The 18,922-nt window shown below is 33.5% G+C and overlaps 2 protein-coding genes across 2 annotated transcripts; both read left to right on the top strand.

Moving 5' to 3' along the window:
• Nucleotides 1-724: 724 nt before the first annotated feature.
• LOC129881031 (receptor-like protein kinase THESEUS 1) lies at nucleotides 725-4,259 on the top strand. The gene has a single exon (XM_055955344.1). The coding sequence runs from the start codon at nucleotides 1,508-1,510 to the stop codon at nucleotides 4,034-4,036; it is 2,529 nt and encodes an 842-aa protein (XP_055811319.1). The 5' UTR covers nucleotides 725-1,507; the 3' UTR covers nucleotides 4,037-4,259.
• A 7,472-nt stretch (nucleotides 4,260-11,731) lies between these two features.
• On the top strand, nucleotides 11,732-17,774 carry LOC129878650 (protein ALP1-like). Its single transcript, XM_055953474.1, has 2 exons — nucleotides 11,732-12,141; nucleotides 16,483-17,774. Exons 1-2 carry the CDS (start codon nucleotides 12,009-12,011, stop codon nucleotides 17,535-17,537), a joined length of 1,188 nt encoding a protein of 395 aa, XP_055809449.1. The 5' UTR covers nucleotides 11,732-12,008; the 3' UTR covers nucleotides 17,538-17,774.
• The last annotated feature ends 1,148 nt before the right edge of the window (nucleotides 17,775-18,922 follow it).

The following is an 18,922-nucleotide window of genomic DNA, read 5'->3' as shown; positions in this document are numbered from 1 at the left end:
GATTTCTTTTAAATGATTTCCCCTACTCGAATTGAAAGATAAAGTACTATTTTTTTTTCAGAATGGAAAAACTAAATTTTTAATTGGGTAATGAACATTAGAGTGTTACTGACAAAAACAAAGATTTGATTAATTTGAGTTAGAAATATATATTACTTAATTATTAATCAAAAGAGCTAAACTGGATCTTAACAGGATGGATCACGTGATTAGATTACTTAGTTAGGTGATTAAAACTTAGGCATGTGATTTGCACGTGCTCTCCTGCAGAAGCCCCACATAACATAAGATGATTTAAAGGGAATTTCCTCATCCTCATTTTATTTTTTTTCATTTTTTTATTTGAGTGAACAAGCAAAAAAGATAATCTATCAAATGCTGATTAAGTGTAATATATTGAAGATTATTTTTTATGAAAAAGCAAATAGGCATGAAATTACCATCAAAGTGGGAATCTTTTGACTCTTTCTTAGATCGTGTAGGTATACGAATGTTTCGTGCATCGAGCTAGATTATTTCATCATGAAATAGGATTGGATGAGATTAAATAAATATCTCAATCAACATCAACAAAAATACAAGGTGTGCAAATTATCATTAATAAAATTTCATTTTCAACCAAAAATGAAAAAAGGACAAATTATTTTTTTGGATATGTACATTATAAAATTAGAAAAGAAGTTGGTCAACTCATGAATCTAGAGATATGGCAGACAGTTATTAAAATATAACAAGAGTGACAGTTGTATACTGGCTGTGTGGTGTGTTAGTTAGCTAGCTATTTCAATTCCCTAAGCTTCCAACTTTTATGTCATCACACAACTTGTTTCCAAAATAATTTCATTACTACACTTCTCACTCCAACAGACCTAAAAGTTCCAAAATCTTGGAAAACACAAAAAAACCATCTTCAAACTCACACTTCTCATTCACCTTTTTCCTAAATTTTACTTCTTTTTTCTCTCTCTCATACACACCAGGTATGCCAATTTGACAAGAAAATGAGTTTTTCTCATATGGGGTTTTTGTTTTCAGTTTTGTAATGTTGTATTTTTGAATAAAAATGGTTTCTTGGAAAGGGTTTTTCTTGTTTTCTGCTAGTATTGTGTGTTGTCTCAGTTGTATCTTTGAATAAATATGGGTTCTTTAAAAGGGCTGTTCTTGTTTTCTGCTAGCATTATGTATTTTCTCAGTTTATCATCATTGGGTTTTGCTTCTTTTACCCAATAGACTGTTTTCTCAGTTCTATATTTGAATAAAAATGGTTTCTTTAAAAGGGTTGTTCTTGTTTTCTGCTAGCATTGTGTATTTTCTAAGTTTGTCATCATTGGGTTTTGCTTCTTTTACCCAGTAGACTCTTTTCTCATTTGTATATTTGAATAAAATGTTTTCTTTATAAAGGCTGTTCTTGTTTTCTGCTAGCATTGTGTGATTTCTCAGTTTTTCATCATTGGGATTTGCTTCTTTTACCCAATAGACTGTTTCTGAGTTGTATCATTGAATAAAAATGGTTTCTTTAAAAGGGTTGTTCTTGTTTTCTGCTAGCATTGTGTCTTTTCTCAGTTATTCATCATTGGGATTTGCTTCTTTTACCCCAATAGACTGTTTCTTGATTAGCTGTGGGGGAAATAAATCTATACAAGTTGAAGATGGAAGGGTTTTTGAACCTGATTTTGGGGATTCTGATGTGGGGTTGTCTACAAATTCACTTATCACTGTCTCAAATAGTGAAAATGGTTTGTTGTCTGAACTTCATAATTCTGCTAGAGTGTTTACTAAGAGTTCAGTATATACTATTAGTACAAAGCAGATTGGTAGACATTGGTTAAGGTTGCATTTTTACCCTGTTAAGAATAATCAGCACAACCTAAAATCAGCTGTTTTTTCTGTTGTGGCAAATGGGGTAACACTGCTTCATGAGTTTTCCTTTTCAAGATTGGGGAAAGGGGAACCTTTGTTGAAGGAATACGTAGTTGAAATAGGTGGATCGAGTAGTTCGGGTAATTTAGTACTTATATTGACTCCAGCTAGTGGTTCAGTTGCATTTATCAATGGGATAGAGGTGGTCTCTATGCCTGAGGGTCAGTTTGATTTCAGTGTTGTCCCAATTCCGATGGGGCCGGGTTTTGTTATCCCATCCTCAGTTGCCTTAGAGACAGCTTATAGAGTGAATATGGGAGGTCCAAGATTGACACCAAGAAATGACACTTTGTGGAGGATGTGGAATTCAGATCATACATTTCTTGTTAATCCTGGTAGTGCTCGGAATGTGACCAAGGATCCGAAATCAGTCAAGTATCCAGCGGGAGAGTCGGTTGATATTGCACCAAATTGGGTTTATGCCACTGCCCAAGAAATGGCAGATGCCAAAGTAATAGATCAGAAGTTCAACATTACATGGACATTTCAAGTCAAACGTGGATTCACTTACTTCATTAGGATGCATTTCTGTGACATTGTTAGTGCTTCTCTTAACAATTTGATCTTTGATGTGTACATCAATAATGAAACTGCTGTGGAATCATTGGATATCACAACGAAGACAATGACATTGTCAGCTGCTTACTTTGTGGATTTTGTAGTGAATATGTCTACGGGCTCGGATAAAATTTTCGTTCAAGTTGGTCCTTCTAATTTAAGGACTACTCCAGCAAATGCGATTCTAAACGGTTTGGAGATAATGAAAATGAGCAATCCCAGTAACAGCCTTGATGGAGAATTTGTCGGATATATCAGCAATTCCAAAAGATCAAATACTAAGAGACATGTAATGCTAGCTGTTTTTGCTACCTTAGGAGGATTGGCAGGTTTATTGCTCATCGCAGCGTCCTGTTTTCTCTGTTCCGTATGTTTCCGTAAGCCAAAGATGGTGAAGCAAAAATCTTTGTCATGGTTATCTTTTCCAAATCATATTGGAATTTCAGAAACCAAAATCTCAGCAGGTAGTTTTGCTTCAACAACACCTTCGCGGACCTTGGGGCGCATCTTCGCCTTCTCTGAGATTCGTGAAGCTACAAAGGACTTTGACGAGAGCTTGGTCATTGGTGTTGGTGGTTTTGGAAAAGTTTATAGAGGAGTGCTGGAAAATGGAGTTATGGTTGCTGTAAAAAGGGGAAACAGCAAGTCTCAACAAGGACTCGTGGAGTTCAGGACAGAGATCAAGATGCTATCCAAGCTACGCCACAGACACTTGGTTTCTTTAATTGGCTACTGTGAGGAGCTCAATGAGATGATCCTTGTATATGAATTCATGGCAGGCGGACCGCTCAGAAAGCACTTATACGGATCAGATTTTCCTCATCTTTCTTGGAAACAAAGACTAGAAATTTGCATTGGAGCTGCGAAAGGATTGCATTATCTTCACACAGGGGCAGCTGAATGCATCATCCACCGCGATGTCAAGACTACCAACATCTTGTTGGATGAGAATCTCACCGCAAAAGTGGCTGATTTTGGTTTATCAAAATTTGGCCCCGCTTTGGATCAAACTCACGTGAGCACAGCCGTGAAGGGAAGTTTTGGTTACCTTGATCCAGAGTATTATCGTAGACAGCAACTGACAGAGAAGTCTGATGTCTATTCATTTGGAGTAGTACTCATGGAAGTTCTATGTGCTCGGTCAGCAATCAATCCTTCCCTCCCACGAGAACAAGTAAACATAGCCGAGTGGGCAATGCATTGGCAAAAGAAGGGCCAATTGGAGCAGATAATCGATCCTTATCTTGTAGGAAAAGTGAGCATTGATTCACTCAGGAAATATGGTGAAACCGCGGAGAAATGTTTGGCTGAGTATGGTTGTGAAAGGCCATCGATGGGGGATGTTCTTTGGAATCTTGAATATGCTCTTCACTTGCAAGCTGCTGCCAGACAATCTTTAGAGGATGAAACCAGCAATGCCATACCAGATATACCTTACTCAATTCCCCGTTTTGAGTCGGGTGAGGCTGATGAAATTGACATTGTTAGCCATGGTGAATCAGATTTAACAACTTCATCTGGAGTTTTCTCTCAGCTAATCAATCCAAAGGGAAGGTAAAGAAGAAGTTTGTGTTTGTGGAAAAAAAATGAAATTGTGGTTTTAGTGTTCTTTTTTTCATACTATAAGTAGATTTATACCTTATATTATCACTCTCAGGATGAAAGTCGCTTGATGCATTTTTATGTATGGCTTACACAACTTACATTATGAATCAATCAATTGTAGTAATGCTCATGTTGTAATTGTCATTTGATGTCTTTTCAAGATTCTCAGTTGTGTATTTTCCTTCTCCTTTCATTTCTTTTTTGATAATTATGATGTTCGGGTCAATTTGCATGTACTTCAACTAATTTTACATGTTCGGGTCAATTTGCATGCACTTCAACTAATTTTACAAGGTTCCGGCAAGGGCGGAGGTAGAAGTTTAGATATGGGTTCGGTCGAATGCAGTAACTTTTGTTCAAACACTGTCTTTGTGTTAATAAATTCATTAAAATGTACAAAATAATAAATTTAAAACTCAATTATTGACATTTGAAGTCGTCGTTCTAAAATTCAAAACCCATAAATTAAAACTATGGCACTCTCTATGAATATCAAGTAATTCTGTTCGCTAAGACTTAAACGGATAATCACCTACATTTTTGTCTTCACTAGTTTTCTTCTTCTACTACTACTACATCGATTAGTGTGAAAGTCTTCTTTATAAATTTTTTACTAGTGATAAGCAGATTAGATATCATCATTACCAGATTATCCATTAATGTTTATTGAGAAATTTACTTTTAATTTTCTAATAAGTAATTTGATTCTAATTATATAATAAACACAGGAAAAAACGATTTAAGACATGTTATAAAAGGTGTTTTCTTTGGAGAAGATTTTTATTCTGACAGTATAATAAACATAGGAAAAATTGATGTAAGACACTTTATGAAAGACGTTATCTTCAAAGTAGATTTTCATTCTGATTATATAATAAACACAAGAAAAGTCATTTAAGACACGTTTTGAAAGACATTATCTTCTTATTATTGATCCAAATAGAAAAAATGATGTCTTACTCTAAAAGTACAACGAATCACTTAAATAGAAGTCTCGAAGAACTCTTAAATCTTTCAAGTGTTTTTTTAGGAATCAAGAAAATGAAAAAATACTTAACTATAATAAATTCACATGATCTTTTGTGTATATATATATATATATATATATATTGAAAGAATTTGTCACAACCCTAAATGGGCTATGAGTGGCACCACACTTAACCTCCTAGGTGGGAGAACCAACGATGTGAACCCCAACTTATAAAGTATAATAATAACGCGGAAGCTCAAACTTATAAAGTAAGAAATAACAATCCACAGGAGTTTACTACATAATGTTCCCCAAAATCTGAAAGTCATCACATCAAGGACATATAATTCTAAATACTAAGTCTAGAATGTCAAACACTAAAATAAAATAAGTGACATAGTTCGTGTCCGAACACTAAGGACATCATGTCATGACTAAGAGAATCCATCACGAGCTAGAAGGATAGCTCACCCTTAAATCCGATGAACTTGAGACGGACTAGAGCTGAGGTCGAGTCGAAGTCTGTGGAACACTCGCTGCACTCCACAAAATAAAACAAGAAAAGATACAAGTAAGGGTCAGTGTCCTGTACTGAGTAGGTATCATCGGCCGACTCAAAATAGAAATTAATATACATAAAATAATAGTGGAAAATCAACAACAACATTTAACAGGTGGCAACCAATGAACAATTACATAACCAGTCAACAATATCAAGATCACACATAAGGACTCAAGCCTCCTCATCATACTCTTTTGAAATATGAGTTTTTGGAGATTGGGTAGTATTAAGTAATTTTAATTTATTTTCCTTTAATATTACCGTGCCGGAACGTGACACCGGATCCAAATATACCGTGTCGGAACGTGACACCCGATCCAAATATAATTAATTTATCATTTCTTATGATTACATTCCCCTTTATTAACAATATTTCATCAAGCCTTCTTTATTCAAGGCACCATTTTTGATAGGACAAGTTCAAGATTATGGATTTCATGGCCTCGGGATTTTAGATCAATCACAACAACATATCAACCATCGAAACCACAACAATTAAATGCGTAGTAAACTTCACACATATTACTCAATGAATATCAATCACTATTAAGAGTCTATCTATGATATAGAATAAAACCATAACCTACCTCAATTGAAGAACCAAAATCAAGCAAGCTAATTGACCAACGCTTTTCCTTTCTTCAATGCCTCAGGACTTTTCCAATCTATCAAATATACAATATTCATAAGTAGACGAGTTCGTGGATATCCATACTATATATATATATATATATGTTTAACCTAAAACCAACAACTCACTCAATTTTATTATCAATTCCCTAAACTCAAGCCTAGGGTTAAGAGGTAATTCCTCTAAATAATATAACTTTGATGGATTTCATATAAGCACTACTCCTAATATTTAATTACATATCTCAAAACTTAAAATATAATATAATAAGCACAAGAGATTTCCATAACCAAAACTCAAAACATATCTAGAAACTGCAACTACGAAAATAACATACAAACATGAACCTATTGTAAATCTATTACGTATATAATTTCCAATTACTACCAAATCAAATGCCACTCATTGACATCACTACCAATAATGAATACTAAAAGTTAGTCTCCTCCCATAGGTTGAAAAGACACAATTTTCAACCAATTTGAGAACCAATTATTTACACACCAACGTATAATAACTGTTTATGCTTATATATATATATCCTAAAATCACCACCTGCACACACTATCACCTTCCAAGTCAATTCTTCCTATCTAATCTATATATTATAATATATTACAACTCTTTAAACCACATATACCTACTATCATTTAATGCTAAGTACTTAATGAAAGAATAAAGGTATTCTTACATGGTGTTCCTCTCCGTTTGCCCTCTTCCGCCGCAGGTAAGGTTCTTTTTCTTTTTTTTTTCCTTTCTTATTAATTAGGTATTTAAAAGTTATAATCCTACTAATTTATTTTAATAAATATGGAATAAGTGGTACAGGGTATTAATTAAATTATAAATTTAACCCACTAATTAAATTAAATATCTAAAGTTATCCCTCAATTAAATAACTTTAGTTATCAATTAGTCCAAAGTACCCATTAAAAATTTACGGGGTAAGTCCTTTATAAAATAAAAAGTTCTAGTTCTCAAAACGACCTAATGGGTCGTTACAAAATTATATTAGTAAAATATTTTTGAGAGAATGTTGTGTCTTGTCCAAAAAGTATATATTAAAATTTTGAATTTCTTTTAAACAAATAGCAACAATTATTTCGTGCCCCTACATATCATGCAATCACAAATGTGATGATTGAGTTACTATAAATAGAAATTCAAAGGAGATATTAAACAAATAAGAAAAAATCACTTGGGGTCCCACTTGGTCCAAGTTCTCTTTTCTTGAGAGTTTAGTTTAGGAATTTGAGAACCAAGGGAGAAAATAAGAGAATTTTAGTTATATAGTATTTTCTTAAATCATTGTGATTAAAATTTATACATTTCTATGATACAATATTAGCTGGAAGAAAGAAAACAGTACTCACCCTACGTCTGTTTATTTTTACTTATCCATTTTAAACTTTGTACTGTTTATTTTTATTTATTTATTTTAAATTTTGTATATTTTTTTGAAAAATAAATTAATATAAGTATTTAGTCATAATATTCATATTAATTATTACAGTCTTAAGTCTTGAATAATAATTTTGAGGAATAAATAATTAATATTGAGGATAAAATGATTTTTTTTAATCTTTTCTCGATTTATTAACATCCTTAAAAATATTGATTGAGCTTTTTATTATCTGTTAAAAGACTATACCACAAACAAAATTATATTTATTATTTTCCTAATATTATAGATGTACTTTAAAACCAACTAAAATTTTGGTGAACTATATTTAAAAACTCCTAATATTTTAGAAATTTAATTAAAATATAATTCATCTATTAAGGACTTTGAAATCAACAAAGATTTTGGTTATTGACTTTTTTCTTATTTGAGTTTTCTTTTTCGAGATCATTAGAAATGTTAATTGAATTTTTTGCCCTTTATTAAAAAATTCTATCATAGAAAAAATTGTCATTTATAAATTTTCTCAAATAATTGTCATTCAGTTATCATCCTAATATATAACAACAACAACAACAACAAACCCAGTATAATCCCACAATGTGGATCATCCTAATATATAGAATTCTGAAATTAATTAAAATTATAGCTATTAAATCTTTACTTATTTATAAGATGTAAGAACTTTTAATATTTAGTATTTTAAATTTGACTAAATTTAAACTTAACTCATGGTACAATGTAAGCACTCATGGTATTTAATATTTTAAAATTGACTAAAATTAGACTTAACTCAAATACGGGAAAATTAAACTTCTTCTATAGTAAAAATAAAATATTGAAACGCGACTTATTAGATTATAAAAAAAGTTAATAACTCTCATTTTCACCATTTAAGAAAATATTGTGTTCATTTTAGCGGTAATTGTTATTTTAAAATATATTTTGTGCTAATTAATTAACATGTCATACATGTGCAACGCACGTATACTAAAATTATAAAACACATATTTTTGCTATTAAAATGTATATTATTACATATATTACAACTTCAATTGCAATATTATATACTTCATTCAATTGTATGCAATATTGACACGACAAATGCGTGCATTAGAGTACACAAAACTAGTATAATTGAATTGGTTGTAGCATATCATACAACACTTTTTAAAAATACAAATATATCCTTGTAATCGACTTTTAAACAATCTTGTCTCAACACAATTTACGATGCTTGTCGATATATAAAAGCTATTTGCCATATTTAATGTGAGGTATCATGTTCGAACCATACATGTTGCAAATCGTGATAGGAACTGCTTTTTTGACTTTTATACAATATGAATTTAGATAGTCAAAACTTTAATAAGAGTACTCGACACGTATATTTTGTGCTAATTAATTGACGTGTCATATATGTACAACACACGTATACTAAAATTATAAAAACATATATTTTTTTTATTTAAATGAATATAATATTACATATATTGTAACATCAATTGCAACATCATATACTTCGTTCCTATTGTATGTAATCTTTTATATTGACGCAATACACACGTGCAATACACATACACAAAATTAGTATAATTGAATTGGTTATAGCGTATTACACAACACCCTTTTAATGCAAATATATCTTTTCAACAATCTGTTAAAATACCTTATTTCAGCATGATTTATGATATTTATCGATATATAAAAGTAATCTATCACATTTAATAGGATGTATCATGTTCGAACCACAAATACAAAAAATTGTGATAGGAGATAAATCTCCCTCTAATGAGTCTTATATGTTAAAGAATCCACATAAGTTAAAACTTGGATATAAATACTTAACACAACATGAAAGAAGTACACAAAAGTTAAACTGCATCATTAATGTCTTTTTATCCTCTCGATTTTTTTCATGTTTAATTGGCTTAAATATTTTACGAATGAGCTTATTTTCCTAAATAAAGTAAGGAAAACATTGTTCAAAACTCTCTGATAACCTCAACTCAAAATCCAACCTCGACTCGAGACACGACACCCGATCTCCAGTTCCCCACCCCTAACCTCGACTCCTTCCTCCAACCTCAAACTTAACTCCTGATTATAGTATTTTTGAGTCTGATATCATAATTTTTATATTGACACGACACATATGTGCAGTACACGCACATAAAACTAGTATAATTGAATTGGTTATAGCATATCATACAATAATTTTTAAAAATACAAATATATATCCTTATAATAGACTTTTAAACAATCTTGTACGATGTTTGTCGATATATATAAGTTATATTTGTCACATTTGATATGAGGTATTATGTTGGAACCATAGGTGTTGCAAATTGTGATAGGAAATGCTTTTTTGACTTTTATACAATATGAATTCAGATAGTCAAAACTTTAATATGAGTACTTAATACATATATTTTGTGCTAATTAATTGACGTGTCATACACGTGCAACACAAGTATACTAAAACTATAAGAACACATATTTTTTCTATTTAAATAAATATAATTTTAAATATATTGTAACATCAATTGCAACATCATATACTTCGTTCTTATCGTATGCAATCTTTTATATTGATGCGATAAACACATGCAATGCACGTACATATTATAATTGAATTAGTTGTAACGTATTACACAACACTTTTTTAATACAAATATATCCTTGCAATAGTCTGTTAAACAACTTCATTTCAACACAATTTTCGATGTTTGTCGATATATAGAAGTAAGTTGTCACATTTAATAGGAGGTATCATGTTCAAATTACAGATACAACAAATCGTGATAGAAAATACTTCTCTCTCTAATGAATCTTATACGTTATGATTCTAGATAATACAGACCTCCGATGAATACTTAACACAACATGAAAAAAAGTACATAAAAGTTCAACTACACCATTAATGTCTTTTTATTCTCTCAATTTTTTCATTTGATTGACTTAAATGTTTTATGAATGAGCTTATTTTCCTAAATGAAGTAAGGAAAATATTTTTTAAAATTCTCTTATAACCTCAACTCGAAATCTTACTTCAACTTGAAACACGACATCCGATCCCCAATTCTGCACCCCCAGCCTCGACTCCGATCCCTCCTGCAGCCTCGAACTTAACTCCTGATTATAGTATTTTTGGGTTCGATATCATAATATTTTTCTCAGATTATATTTAAGTAAATCAAAAAATCACTTAAAACAAACTATATACCTCGATTTTCTACTCCAACCTCGAATGTAACTCCTGCTTATAGTATTTTAGGTCCGATATCACAATATTTTCTCAGATTATATCCAAATAAATCAAAAAACCACTTAAAACAAACTATATACCTCATCTCCCTACTCCAACCTCGAACTTAACTCCAAATTATAGTATTTTCGAGTTCGATATCACAATATTTTTTTAAATTATATCTAAGTAAATCATAAAACCACTTAAAACAAATATATACCTTGACTCCCTACTCCAAACTTAACTCCTAATTATAGTATTTTCGATTCTGATATCATAATATTTTCTCAGATTATATTTAAATAAATCAAAAAATCACTTAAAACAAACTATATACCTCGACTCCTTACTCCAATCTCGAAGTTAACACCTGATTATAGTAATTTCGAGTCCGCTATCATAATATTTTCTCAGATTATATATAAATAAATCAAAAAACCACTTAAAACAAACTATATACCTCGATTTCCTACTCCAACCTCGAACTTAACCCCTGATTTTAGTATTTTCGGATCCAATATCACAATATTATCTCGAATTTTATTTAAGTAAATCAAAAAACCATTTAAAACAAACTATATACCTTCTCCTTACTCCAACCTCGAACTTAACTCCTGATTTTAGTATTTTCGGATCCAATATCACAATATTATCTCGAATTTTATTTAAGTAAATCAAAAAACCATTTAAAACAAACTATATACCTTCTCCCTACTCCAACCTCGAACTTAACTCCTCATTTTTAAATCTGATATTACAATATTTTCTCAGATTATATATAAATAAAAAAATAAAAAAAAGCACTTAATACAAACGACTATATATTACTGCATGCTTCTTTAAAACCAGAAGCAATTTTTTTTACAATTGGCCCATTTTGTCCCTTCCTCTTTCTCTTCTCTTCTCCACTCTGCTCTCTTTATCAGCGTCACCTTCTTTTTCGTTGTTTTTTTTCTTGATTATAGCTTTCTATAAATAGCATAATCTGTTAGTATTCCTTCATTTAAGCATACCCATTTTCTCAAAATCTTTTCTTGTGGAGTTTACGGTTCTGCAGGGATTTTTTTTTTCTTTTTTGGTTTTGAATCAACTGGGTTTTGAGTTTTTTCAATGGGACCTATAAGGGGGTTAAAGAGGAAGAAGAAGGTGGAAAAAGATGTTGACCAATATACCCCTTTACATTCTTCGTTATCTCAAGTTTGTCCTTCAGATTGGTGGGTCGAATTCTCCAAAAGGATTTCTGGTAACAAATTTTCATGTTGTACTTTCTTGATTTGTGAATTCTGCTTCATGTTTTATGTTTGATGCTGCATTTTTGTTGTGTTTGTTGTGGGTTGTGTTTGTCGTCTCTTAAAAGGAAAATTTGGAATTTTGGGTCAACTTTGAGTTATTTTTTTCGATAATCGTGGTGTTCGGTGCAGCTACATCTCAAATAACATAGTTATTGGGTAACTCTGTCTATGGAGGTTTGGATAGATTGTAGATGGAAGATATCACTTAGTGGTTTTGCCTCGAGGTTTGGATAGATGGAAGAAATCACTCGGGGGTCGTTTGTTAGAGTGTACAAGAATAGTACTGAATAGGGTGTATTAGTAGTGTTGAGAATAGTTATGCTGAGATTTTGTTATCTATTTGGTTTGGTGTATTAAGGGTAGTTTTGTCTTTAACCATGCTTATCCATGTAGTAATAGCCCTTGTATTACTAATACCATGATTTGTACATGGCTAAAAAATCCTACCAAACCAAATCACCCGTTGTTTGGTGTTGTATAGGATGTATTAGTAATGCTGAATGCTGAGATTATTTCTTATCACCACCGTTTGGTTTGGTGTATTAAGAATAGTTATGTCTTTAACCATGCTTATTCATGTATTAGTTATACATAGGTTGAAAATCATATTACCACGGCTAATACATGTATTAGTTTCTCTAATACATCCTACCAAATGATTCCTTAGTGTTTCTGCATCCAGGATTTAAAACTGTGACCTCATGGGATACACTAGGCCAGCCCTTTGGTGAAACTTTGATGTTATGTTGAATTGGTTTCTGCTCACTTTACATTTTTTTTTTGCTTTTTCTTTCCTTGAACCATGAAAATAACTAGTACGGAAATCTCTCATTTATCCGAGAAAACAGAAGAAATGAGGAGTGTGATGGATTGTGTGACCGTCTTATGTCAGGGGAAGGAATACATTTTTCTTTATTTATCCAGGTCCAAAATACGTCTCCTTACATGCGAGCCTGATTAGTGTTTTTGGGTTAAACACGTTAAAATAGATGAGTGGTGGCAATGAAACTCAAACATAGAAAGATACGAGATTAGAGTTGATGGATTCAACCCTTAGGTTCTTACTGTAGAACCTATTACATTTTTTCAAAATCAAATATTTGTTGAGAGTATGGGTTCAAAGACATTGCGTTCAGTTGAAACCATTGATTATATGCCACATTTACCTCTGAACTTGAATCCAAGATCTCCCTGTTGGGTGATCCTTCATCTAAAAACTTAAAACTATCATAAATGATATTTTATTTATTTATTTTGGTATACAATAGAGTGTTGGATGTTGGCTATACTTGTTCCAATTTATTGTTTCAAAGAGTCTTGTATTTGCTACATTCTCTTACAGTTTCTTAAGTGCATGGGTATTTTTCCCCCTTTTTTCCCCATTGTACTAATAGATGCATGAGATTTTTTCGAATGGTAAAAGATGAGAGGTTGAAATTATTGGTTTCTGAATCCTGGATTTATCTGTGACACATTGAATACTCCTATAACGAGATTAGCCACCAAAAGGGAGGAACTTGAAGCAATGAAAAAACAAAGAGCAAACGGACAAGAGTTTATCTTTTATGATGAATAGCTGAGGATGAAAGTTCAGTGTACTTGGTTGTGCGAGTTTTACTTTTTCCCAATGACATACTTACTAATCAACTGTAAAGATTTACATGCTCAGTGTGCATTATCATAGTTGAGAATCATTCACTAGTAGATGTTTGCTTTTGGTCTTTTCCATTAGGTACAATTCACTAAACTCCTAATAACTTTGCATTCCCTTCCAATCGTTTAGCTTTCCTAAAATTTGTTGGGGCTAATACAATTTCTACATCTTAGCTTATTCTCTGTTGTTATTTGCTTATTCGGGCTTTTGTAGAAAGGAATGCATCATATCCTGATACCAAATGTAGAATTATTAAGTTTGCAGCATACCACTCACTTGAGAAGCTTTAAGAATGAAATAGTTCCCGTTTTCCTTGAAAGATTAATGGGAAATTTAGATCAAAATGAGGAGGGAACATATCGGTATTGTATGCGGAGTAGCTTCTCTTGTCTTGTTACGCCTGAACCATATCTATTGATGAAAACGAACGAAGGACAGGTCAACTGACCAAATATCCTGCAATGGTTGATTAAAGTTCGAATGTTCTTAACCTGTCTAAGTAATAGGCTGGTAGGACTTATCTGGTGACTTTACCATTGAACATGCTTCTGACTGAAAATTGAATGAGTCTTTTGTCTTTCCCATCACCAAACCGCGCTGACAGATGAATGCGTAATTCTAGTCTATAGCAAAGAAAAGCAATTGAGGATAAGGATCAAACTGTGTACGTTTAGGCTTTACAGGTAAGTAAAGTGAAAACTTTGAAGTCATCAGCTATGCTTAGAGATATGTTTGAAGTGTTCTGTTGCTCTCTCTATTTCTATCTCCTCACGAGGAATACTAATTCAGAAGTGCTTTTTTTTGTTTGTTTTAATCTCTTTAGTTCTATGTTCTATCTCCCTTTAAAAGGTCCAAGTTTGCTCCTATACTATCCGAAATTGGTCAATGTTACCCTTTGTTCTAATTTGGGTCCATTCATACCCTCACCGTTAGAAAATCGTCTTGTACTTACCCTTACAATTAGTGTAGCTCCAACATGGAATGAGTGAACTCCATGTGTCAAAATACTTCAAGGATAAAGGTCTAAATTTGCCCCTCTATTTTTGCTGTGGTTTTAAACTACCTTCTGTTAAACCCAAGGGTTAGCTCAACTGACAAAGGTTGAGGGACTTGTGTCTTACGTCATAAGTTCAAAGCTGTGCCAAGCGAACTAAGTTTAGTATTTAAGTGGAGTAGAGTAGAGGGATGAACCCATTTTCCCCTGAGTTTGGAAGGCTGCACTTGGCCCAAAGGGTTGGCTCCAGAGACTATACGGTTTCTGGCATCATAAAAGAAACTACCCCCCCTTATACTTCAGGTTGGAGCTTCATTAGACTCAAATGTTTAACGGAGGGAAAAGCTGCTCAAGTACTGGGACAATTTTGACCATTTTCTTTCCTTCTATATTTTTCAACGGTGGTGCAGAGCCAACTTGTGCACGCCTCGACTATTCCACTGGGTATCTGCTATCTGCCACCAATGCAGGTACCAAGGTAACTCTGTTTATCAAGGTTTAGGCTGATGGGAAGAAATCATTTCATATTTTTTTTGTCTCTGCTGGAATTTGAACCCCAGGTCGCCCCTGATTTTCACCCAGTAAATTGACTGCTAGGTCTTATTGATGGATGCTATGCTCTAGCTCTCTGTAATAGCTAAATAAAGCTTGACTATGGGCTTCCAAGCAGATTCCTTTCTGCGTATATGTGCTTGCTTTAGATATTTCTGCTAGACTCTGTTATTGAAGAAGCAGTAATAGTGCTTATGGTCATTGATTCTGCAACAATAATGTTGATGAGTGAAGATTTATGAAGAAAAGAGTACAGAGTTACTAGGGATGAAGCAATGGAAAAGAGACAAAAGGAAGGTAACTGAAGGATGGAACAAAGGCATTGGTGACTTTTAGGACTTCCGAGTATAATTCATATTGGAGCTCCCGTTCCATTGCCTCAAGTCTTTTTCCTGAAATTGCACCCCAAGAGCTGAACCAAACGATTCTTTTATTGTTCTAGTCAGCTGTGACCCCCCCCCCCCCCCACACACACACACTAAAAAAAAATAATATTAGCACTGACTAGAACTCTGTAAGGATTGGTTGGTTCAGCTATTGGGATGAAATTTTCCGGTGAAGACTTTGGTATTAAGGCTAGGCAAATTGAGCTAATTTTATGCAGCAGTGTCTAAGACTGTTGCAGCCTAGCCTAATGGAGTAGTGCTTTTCTTTTGACTGTTTTAATCTAGCTTTAGGAGCTAAACTGATGAGCTGATTTGCCTTCGATAGCCGAAGAATGCATATGACCAAACATTCAATTTTTTAGGGAGAGACTGGATACATGTACACAGAAGTGCTTCAGGATATTTTTAGTAGTGGTGAAATGATGGTTATGTATATATGTAGCTCCTAAGCTTCTGCGCTTTTAATAGATGATATCGAACATGATTGAAGAGAATTCTCATCATTGTTGACAAGACAGTTTTGAAACAAAAGCTTGCAACTATGACCTCTTTCTTGCAAGTTCCATTTCTAGTTAGTACTAGGTCTGAGGGAGAAAGGGTCTTTTTTTGTGCCTGAGATGATATTCATCAGTTAAAAGGCCGAACTTAATGTTTTTGTAAATTTGCGGCCATGAAATTTGACTTCTTTTTGTTTGTTGCTTCTCAGGGACTTCAGTAGAGGAAGGAAATTCAGTTACATTTGAATCTCTGTTCAAACTTTCAAGGAAGACATTCAACTACATCTGTTCACTTGTGAAGGAAGATATGATGTCTAAACCAACGAACATAACTGATCTCAGCGGTAAGTTCTTGTCTCTAGATGACCGAGTTGCTGTTGCTTTGAGAAGGCTGAGTTCAGGCGATTCACTATCAGTTGTTGGTGAGTCTCTTGGAATACACCAGTCGACTGTCTCTCAGATAACTTGGCGATTTGTGGAAGCCATGGAAGAAAGAGGCCTTCACCATATCCATTGGCCTTCAAACCAAGATGACATGAAAGACATCAAGTCAAAATTTGAGAACATCCGAGGCCTTCCCAATTGTTGTGGTGCCATTGACACCACACATATCATGTTTTGCCTCTCTACAGCTGATCCATCAAGTAAAGTCTGGTCTGATTTGGAAAAGAATCACAGTATGATTTTGCAAGCAATCGTCGACCCTGATATGAGATTCCTAGATATTTTAGCTGGCTGGCCTGGAAGTCTAAGTGACTCTGAGGTGCTCAAAAGCTCAAGGTTCTTCGAACTAGCTGAAGAAGGAAAGAGGCTAAGTGGAAAGAAATTTAACCTCTCAAACGACACAGAACTAAGAGAATATATTGTTGGTGACTCGGGTTTTCCCCTTTTGCCATGGCTTCTTACTCCTTATACAGGACGTGGACTTTCTGATCACCAAGCCGATTACAACAAGCGTCATTTTGCAACGAGGAAGGTGGCACAGAGGGCTTTGGCCAGGTTGAAAGATAAATGGAAGATCATTCAAGGAGTAATGTGGAGGCCCGATAAACAAAAGTTACCAAGGATTATTCTTGTATGCTGCATGCTGCACAACATTCTCATCGATTTAAACGATGGAGTTCAAGATGAAGTGCCGGTTACTCATCATCATGATCCTGATTATGGGCAACAAGTTGGTGATTCTACCGATAAATCTGCTTCAATTCAAAGAGAGAAACTTGCTCTCTACTTGGCTAACAAGCTTCCACCTAATGTCCCTTAGGTTGCTCTTCTCTCAACTGAGATATGCTCAACAATTCTTTGTAGTTTCGAAAGCTGGCAGAATTAGTGTCAGTTTATGATCCATGTAGTTTTAAGTTCAGAGAAAGTACCATCTTGTGAAAAGACACCAACTATGAACAGCTGTGAATTTTTATGATGTTAGTTATACTGCCCGAAAGGAAACTTTGTAGCAACGTTAAAGTTGTTTTCGTATGATTTATAGGTCGGGTTAGAGTCATGGAATCATCCATTGATGTTTGATGCTTGAGTCAGGGTAGACTGTATATAGCACCCCCCCCCCCCCCTTGGTGTGTGGCTCTTTTCTATACCTGTTGTGCGTGCGAGATGCTTTGTTTACCAGGCTGTCATTAGTTATACTGTCCTAATTTGTAATCTCACTTGATGCTTGATGATTGAGTTAGGGTAGCCTGTATACATTATACCCTCTTGGTGTATGGCTCTTTTATGTACCTTTCATACATGTGAGATGCTTTGTTTATCGGGCTACCATTAGTTATACTGCCCTAATTTGTAGTCTCACTTAATGATTGATGATTGAGTCAGGGTAAGCTGTATACAACACACCATCTTGGTGTGTGGCTGTGTGTGGCTCTTTTCTGTACCTTTCATATATGAGATTCTTTGTTTATTGGGCTGTCATTAGTTATACTGCCCAAATTAGTAATCTCACAAGTGAGGTTTGAGGAGGGTGATGTGTACATAGTCATACCTCTATCTTGTGAAGATAGAGACTGTTTTTGATAGATATCCGACTTCTAAAACGTGGAGTGTCATTTACCATAGTTAAATAGGGAGGTGAAGATGCATTTGTTTTTTCTTATACACTAATAATTATAAAGTGTTTACTATTAGGGTTTTCAAAATCGATTATCAGAATAAAATTCTCATTTATACTTTTGTCCCTTTTTGTGCTGGTCTTTAATTTTTACTCCTCAAGGTAATTAACTTTTTTGCATGGTATAAATTTATGTTTTCTCATCATAATATCCAATAAGTTATATTCCGCACCTTTAAAGAACTTATGTCTCGCTAGACATAAGTTCGATTTCTAGGGACAAAAAGTTAAAAACCAACCCATTTGAAATGTTGATCCATGCCACACTAAATGGGCTAAGTGGCCCAAAATGTATTCTGAGCTTAGTAGGCACTTGGACTTCAACTTGGGCTTCACTAACAAAGCTATCAGTGTTTTAAAAAAGTGAACTTTTTAATTTGTTCGTATTAATCTATTCTTTACATACTTTAAAGGGAGTGCAATTGGTGAATATCCCGACGGAATAATATATTTTTATTCTATTATATCATGTTTTTATTGTTTATTTTGGGTACCAATCAATATACTATTAAATAGAGTTACTTACAATT

Source organism: Solanum dulcamara, chromosome 2 (genome assembly GCF_947179165.1).
Source record: "Solanum dulcamara chromosome 2, daSolDulc1.2, whole genome shotgun sequence".
Taxonomy (NCBI): Eukaryota; Viridiplantae; Streptophyta; class Magnoliopsida; order Solanales; family Solanaceae; genus Solanum; species Solanum dulcamara.
This window is presented reverse-complemented; position numbering and strand designations above follow the sequence as displayed.

Bases quoted from the DNA above. Each gene is read 5' to 3' on its own strand.
- LOC129881031 (XM_055955344.1), top strand. From the start codon at position 1,508: ATGGTTTCTTTAAAAGGGTTGTTCTTGTTTTCTGCTAGCATTGTGTCT.
- LOC129878650 (XM_055953474.1), top strand. From the start codon at position 12,009: ATGGGACCTATAAGGGGGTTAAAGAGGAAGAAGAAGGTGGAAAAAGAT. The intron at 12,142-16,482 runs GTAACAAATTTT...GTTGCTTCTCAG, and splicing joins ATTCTCCAAAAGGATTTCTG to GGACTTCAGTAGAGGAAGGA.